Raw genomic sequence first — 7,350 nt, forward strand, 5'->3', positions numbered from 1 at the left:
GGTATGGGGTGCAGACAGGAGACCTGGAGATGAGGACAGTGCACCCCTGGGGGCTGAGAACTAGGAGTAGGGTTGTAAAAGCCAGAAAGCCTCTGCAAACAAACCTGTCTTTCTGCTGTGATTGCCTCCTAGCAGCATCCTTTCCATGAAGAAGCAGTGGGGTGATCTTCGGGGACGGGGTGAACTTCGGGGACGGGCTGAGTTGAAGGCACGGATTTGGGACTACTGAAGAATTTGGGTGCAAACTCCCACCTCATCAATCACCATTATGATCATAAGCAAATCACTAGGCTTCTCTCAGTTTAGTGTCCCTAGCTATAAAATGGTCTCCCGGGAGCTTCCTACACCACTTTTCTGTAAGATGTGAGCAACCCTGCGGACTGGGATCCCTAGGGACACGTCCCAGGCCTCCCGAGAATTCCCTGGGTACCGTGTGGAGAGGAGATTCCCACGCTGGACATGTCCACTTTGTAGTTTGCCTCTGACATCATTCAGCTCAATCTCTATAAACGGTTTATAAAACGCTCTAACATCCACGGTGCATTTTCACTGCATCGTCCCATCGGTTTCTTTTACAAATGGGGAAAGCCGGGCCCGTGACTTGCCACTGTCACCCTGTGGAGACCAGCACGACCAGCTCGGGCCCTAGAGAGGGCAGGCACTGCCACCCCGCGAACACAGCTACGGACGCCCGCGCCCTTGCGGGAGGCGGAGCGCAACGGCACGGGGCGGGGCCGACGCGGGTCATGTGACGCCCGGCCCGGAAGCGCTCGCACCCGAGACCCCCAGGTGACCGGGTCAGGGGCTGCAGCTTCAAGTGATCGCAGAGGTCGCGGTGGGGGTGGGTATCTGCAGCTTTGTGCTCCCCGCCTCCGCCGCCATGGCCTGGACCAAGTACCAGCTGTTCCTGGCTGGGCTCATGCTTGTCACTGGCTCCATCAACACGCTCTCGGCAAAGTGAGTCTGGGCCCGGCCCGATGGGTAGGGGGCTCTGCTAGGCCTGCCACAGCCCGCGCGGCAGCTGACGACGCCCGCGCATCTTCCCCACCCTCCCCTTTCTCAGCTCTCCTTTCCCAGCTTTACCCATTCGCCCAGTCTCTCCGGTCGGTTCGCTTGGTTTATGGACCACCCAAGGGGTGCAAGCCCCAGCGAAATGCGGAGTGGGGCAGTGCCTGAGCTGGAGGGGCTGAGCCCTGGCTTTGATTCGCTGTGTACTTGATCCTGGCGAGTCGCCTTGCGTCCCTTCGCCTTAGTTTCTTCATCTTTAAACGGAAGGCTTAGACTAGTTCCTCTCCCTTAACGTTTTCAATGCTGGCTTCGCCTCACCCCAACCAGGAGCCGTGGGCGGGAGTGAGGGGAGGCTCCCATAGTTGTGCACCCGAGCTACAGCAGACGACATGCATGCAGGTCAAGTGACCAGTTAATGTGGAGGGCTGTGGCGACCGAGAAGGGGCTGCCCCATCTGGATTTCTGCATACGTCAGGGACATTGAGGCAGAGAACAGCAAGGCCAGATGGAAGCGGACTGTAGTTAGCACTAAATGTCCAGGTCGGATTTTATCCCATAATCAAGTAAAGGCTTTTGAGCAGGGAGCGACATGTTAAAAGTGGTATGATGAACCTGGTGGTCAAGGTAAAGAGTAGTATGTGCAGGGAAAATCACTCCAAGGCTGCTGCATAGCAGATGAGGGGAACTAGGAGGAGGCAGTGAGGTGGGAAAGGAAGAGACAGGTGAGAGAGACGAGGGGCCAAAAGAAGCCACAAAGCCTGACCCAGGAGATCAAGAGACAATGGTCACTCCAGGGTTTCTGCCTGGGAGAACAGAAGTGTCATTAACGCAGACAGGGAGGGCACGTAGGCAGTTCAGCTATGATGTATGAAAGTGACATCCTCGTAGGACAGTGAGGACAGACCCCAGGATGTTGGGGACTGAGGACCCAGGGCTGTCTCGAGGCTGAGAGGCTGAGGGACCCAGGGACCAAGCATAGCCTCCTCTCTGTATTGTGCGAGGATGGAGGCCAGGAGGCAGCCCCTTCTCTTGGCAGCTCTTTGCCTCTTTCTCTGTCCTGACCTCAGGGAAGGTCCCTCTTGCCCCTCTGTTCGCCATCTAAAAGCCCCAGGACCCAGAGCCTGGCCTTTTTCTGAACAGTTCCTAAGCGCACGTAGAGAACAGTGGACAGCAATCTCCGGTCAGACCTCACTTCCACGTGGGCCCTGCCAGGCTCCGGAGCAAAGGAAGATACCTTAGTCACCTTCTGGCCTATGCCCCGGGCCCCCTAAGAGGAGGGGCTGGTCATACCTTATTCATTTTCGAGATATTTGTTTCTAGCACACTCCATCAGTGATGTGAGAAATGCCCCCAGAAGAGAGGTCTGGGAGAGACATATCTTACTCAATTCGCCAGACACACATAAGGTATCGACAGTGTATGAGGCACTGTCTGGACTCAGGGAAGGAGACAGAAGTGACTAAGAGAAGGTGCCTGTCTTTGAGATGCTTAGAATCTGAGGTGGAGGAGACAGATGTGCACACACTTGGCAATCAAAATGTCCACCCTTCTCCATAAGAAGTGGAGCTCTGAGTGGTCCCCACTCAGATTCTGGTTAGACTCTGGCTAGCTGTATCTGTCTGTGTCTTATGCTGGTCTCCCAGGCTCTCTGGCCTCCTGAAGATCACTCCTTTTGCCGAGCCATAGCTATAAAGGAGATTCAACCTGAGTGCCCCCATCTACATCTCAATTAAGAAATGAATGAACAAATCACCCTACATTCTACTATGGCCATAAGTCTTCCAGGGCTGCTGTCCCCAAAGAAAGTTGATATTGCTTGTTACTACTGGGGTAAACTGCTGACTCAGTTCCTTCTTTAAAAGCTCCAAACCGGTCTGGTAGGAAGCCTGGTGAAGCCAGTAGCCCTTGGCCTTGGAGATTGTCTAAAAGGCAGGAAAGAAGCTCCCAGGCAGGAAGCCCAACCTTTGATTTTGTCCCCTGCCCTGTAGTCTGATGTGGGGCCTCTCAGGAGCCTCCCTGCCTGAGACAAGTCCCAGAATTGGACCCTAAACTGTTTTAAAGCCAGACTATGAGAAAGATGCTCTCAGAGAGAAAGAACTTGGGAGCGTGGCTGGGTACATCCTGATGAGAATTAATTATCAATTTGAAATCACACTCTGACCTGCAGTTTTTGACAGGGACAGACAGACAAGAATGTGACCATAATAAAGTGCTATTCAGCTGGTACACAGAGAGTACCATGTGCCAGGGCCTGCTCTGGCCACCTTTCATGTGTTAATTTAATGAATTCTTAGAACTACCCTCTGCGGTAGAAAAACTCATTGTCCCTGGATCAGGAAACTGGGATATGGAAAGGTAGACTTGCTTGCCCAAGTTCAACTTCACTTAAGTGGCAGAGTTTATATTTGACCTTAGTAGCCTGACTGTAGAATCTATGCTCTTAACCAGCAATATGGGATGAGGTGGGGGACTTCTCTAGTCATTTTTCAGGGCATTTGGAGTTGTTAGGAACATAGAAATCATCCATTCTAATCCCCACAATTTATAGTCAAGGTCCCAAGAGAAGTTTCTTTTTGTGACTCAGCTGGCTGATCAGAGCAGGGACTAGAACCTAGGTCTCCGCATTTTAGTGCAGTCCTGTTCCTTTACAGCTGCAGTACCCAAAAGTCCCTCTTCCTTGGGATTTCCTCTAACAGCCCCCCAGACAAGAACAGACAAGCGTGTACCCATGGAAGATGCAATCTTATAAGTGACATCTCCCCTCCCCGCCCTCAGAGCGCCCTCCCTCTGGGACTGGGCAACAAGCCTCTGCCCCAGCCCACGGGATCCTGCTATTGCCCTGCTTGTTTTCCTCCTGGAGCCAGGGGCACGCGAGGTTCGGGTTGAGTCTCTAGTGGCCTCTTGCAGTTTCTTGGCCTGTAAGGTGAGCGCTTTTTCCTCCCCGGTTCTTGGGAGAACTAAGATAGTGAATGAGGAAGTGTGTGTATGCACATGCTGCCTGCTGTGCTGGGACCACACGTCAGTTCTCCACTGGACAGGCCACTCTGCCCACTCTGCAAGTTTGTATATGCTTTGGAGAGACAGGTTGCCCTGGCTGGGATGGTGGCGGGTGTCACATACCCAAAGGAGAGAAAGCCACCAGGCAGGCTGTCTCTTTACCCTGTCCTTGGGCCTTGGCATAGGACCCCTTCCTGTGAAATGGCTCCTTCTTTCTGTGGATGCTTTCACCCCCTCACAAGGACCTTCTGCTGATGCATCTCCTGGAGGCCAAGCATTTCACTCTCTTCGGCACTGCTTCGGGCTGACTGTCTGAAGCCTATCCATGGAGTTGTGCCCATTTGGGAGCTCTGTCCTTCTGAATCCAGCTAGGGTATTGCATGTAAAGAGCCAAGGTCAAGTAGACAGTCACTAAGTAAGGCTCAGACGCCCTCCTAAATGTCTGCAGGCTGTGAAGCTCACCCAGCCAGAGAGGGGCCTTGGAGGTGACTTTCCTCCAACAGTCAGGCCCAATGGGTCCAGGACCTCTGGCAGGAGGTCTGGAACCACTGGGCCTCTATGAGAAAGTAGTCTCACTGTCCTTTCTTTGCCTGCTCTAACTTTTGCGTTGGTGGCTGCCCCTGCCCTTGGGTTCCATGAACTGGCATGGGATAATTGCTTTAAAGGGGGCCCGGGCCAGCTGGAGAGAGCCTGAAATCAGGAGGGCAGTTGAGTAGAGTGGAAAGAGCATGAGACTTGGAAACTGTGGGATTAGGTGAGTCACTGGGCCTCTCCAAGCCTCAGTCACACTCAGTAAAATGGGTGTGACTTCCCCCACCTTCTTCCCGGACACAGGTAGAGTCTACTGAGGAGGGTTTTCGAATTGTACTTATGAGAGGGCTCATCCTCATTTATTACCACATGAGCCAGGGCCACCTGCTTTGACACCCCTAGAAATTGGAGAAGACTGTGGCCCTTCTGTAGACCCTGTCAACGTAAGACTCATCCAAACCTGTAGAGAATTTTAATGAGTTTATTTAAGCCAAACTGATAACGATTGCAAAGATGCAAAATCTCAAGAGTGAGTAAATGTTCTAGAGAAGGGCGGTTTTGCAGCTTGCTTTATGCATTAGAATCAAAGGAGGATACGAAAGGAGGGTTACTGGAAATCCATCGGTGGTAGATTAAGGGGGTGGGAGGAAGCAAAGCGGGGAAATCTCTAGGACTGGTTAAAAAGAAAAATGGAGAGACACATACTTCCTTTACATTAGTGGGTAGAAGATAGTCAATAATTAACATTTGCAGCACATAGAGATGGTATTTGGGGAACAAGATAACAATGAGGGGTTCTGTGGTCTTGTGTGCTGGTGCAGTGGGTGTGCCCTGAGGGGTCCAGGAAAAGGGGATTACGCTGACATTCCAGGAGTATGTTATTTTAGATGCAAAAAGACGATAGACAGGCTTACTAAGGTAAAGACTGACCTTTGTCAAGGAAGTTACAGGCCTAGGCTATGACTACCTGCCTCAATCTGCTTTTAGGAATCTTTACGTTCAGACCATCCTACGTGGTTAATTTCAGTCTCTGTTTTTGTAGGGCCTGCCATGCTGACTTTCCCTGAACTTGTCAGATTTAATGTGTGGCTCCCTTTTCATCCACAATCCCACAGCAGAAGAAAGGAGCTGACTCACTGGGCTTGACAAGCCAGAAAAGTGAGAGGAAATGGCAGAGGTTCTTCAGGGAATGGACACATAGCCAGTCAGTCTGGGACAGCCACATCAGCCACTTCCTCCCTCACAATCCGCCACCCCAGCCCACACACAGATAAGCTCACCTCTCAGAATGCTGAACTTTGAGTTTGACTGGGCAAGGCCAGGCAGAGTGACTCACCCCTCCAGCTAGGAGAGCCCACCCCTAGCCTGCCAAGGCCCGAGGAATTCTAAAAGAAGCTGGCCTCTTCCAGCAGAGGCACCTCCCTTGCGGCTCCCCTTTATTCTGTAGTGGGGACTTCCTTCCTCCATTGGTACTGGGACTGGCTTCAGCCTGACCCTAGTGGGTCCCCACAGGCCTCCTGCCCTGGAGACCATGGCTTTCCCCCAGATATAGTATCTACAGAGAATAGAGGGTCCTTCTGCACCGCTGACCCCTCCCCGCCTCAGCCAGGGGAATGAGAGTAAGAAGGCGGTAAGGGAACCTCAGGCGCTGAGGAGGGGGCATGGGACTGGAGTGGGAACTCCTGGATACTAGCCCTTCTGGGCACCTGACGAGCCCTGTGTCCCTCAGCCCTCTCTGGTCTCTGGGTTCCTTGTCTGTATAATGAGGAGCTTCATGAGATGACGGCTGAGTTTCTTCTTTTACAGTACTTTGTGACTCTGTGGAACTGCAGAAGCAGTAGCCTAAGGCTCTTCCAGCTGCCTCTGCCTCAGCCAGCAGCATAGGTCCCAGAGAATGGATGCTCTCCCAGAAGCTTTCAAGCTAGAGCAGAGCTGGGGCCACACCAACTTAACACAAGGAGAAACGGCTCCTGCTCAATAGAGGGGAAAGAGGGAGAAGAGGCCAAAAAAGAACTTTTATTAACTACCTGCCATGCGCCAGGTCTTATATATCTTATTTTATTTATTACTTTTGACAGTTCATCAGTGTTGGCATTATTATCCCCATTTTATAGATGAGAACACTAAAACTTCCAGCCCGTGAAACTCAAAATCTGCGTTTTCCATGCATCCTGCTGCCTTTTCCGAACAGAAATTCAAGCACATGGGTTTGAGCCTAGATCTGCCTGTAGTTAACTGTATGACCTTGAACATACCTCTCTCCACCCACACTTTACAGTCCTTATGTGTAAAACGAGGATCCTTGTTACGAAGCTTAAAACTGACAGTCCACGTGGAGTGCTCAGCACAGGCCTGGCACAAAGTCAGTACTCAGTGAATCCTACATTTATAAAAACATGTTAGTGACATATTTTGCAAAAATATCCCAGTGCTATCTCACCTTAGGAGTCATTGCTATCATCCCCAGATGAACTAAGGCTAGATTTTGGCTCCTGTTCTATGCTACTTGGTGTCCTCCTGTGCCTGCACAATGAACCAAAGCCTGTCTCTGGGCCAGGACGAGAAGCCTGACTCCCTCTCAACGTGTCTGCAGGCCTGATCTCCCTGGCAGCCTGTCCCGGTGATACCCAATCCCTGAGTTGTAAGCCTGCCCCAGGCCCTCAGATACAAAAAGACTCCATTTCCCCAGCTGGGAACACTGCCAGCCCCAACCTGTTCAGGCAGACACACCCCTTGGAGAAAGCAAAGCCAGACCTTTGGTGTGGGGGGAGGGAGCTGAGCACCAACCCTAAAGCCAGCTCTGCATATGGTGCC

The 7,350-nt window shown here is 51.9% G+C and overlaps 1 protein-coding gene across 2 annotated transcripts in view; it reads left to right on the forward strand.

Moving 5' to 3' along the window:
• Window positions 1-728: 728 nt before the first annotated feature.
• The window catches only part of SLC35F6 (solute carrier family 35 member F6), a 16,346-nt gene continuing 9,724 nt past the window's right edge, over window positions 729-7,350 (forward strand). The window contains exon 1 of one of the 2 annotated variants that reach the window (XM_015588250.2): window positions 729-957. In XM_015588250.2, the coding sequence (XP_015443736.1) occupies window positions 881-957 (77 nt within the window). In that variant the 5' untranslated portion in view covers window positions 729-880. The remainder of the gene's footprint in view (window positions 958-7,350) is intronic. The other variant, XM_006910303.3, reaches the window with a different exon arrangement.

Source organism: Pteropus alecto, unplaced genomic scaffold (assembly GCF_000325575.1).
Source record: "Pteropus alecto unplaced genomic scaffold, ASM32557v1 scaffold61, whole genome shotgun sequence".
Taxonomy (NCBI): Eukaryota; Metazoa; Chordata; class Mammalia; order Chiroptera; family Pteropodidae; genus Pteropus; species Pteropus alecto.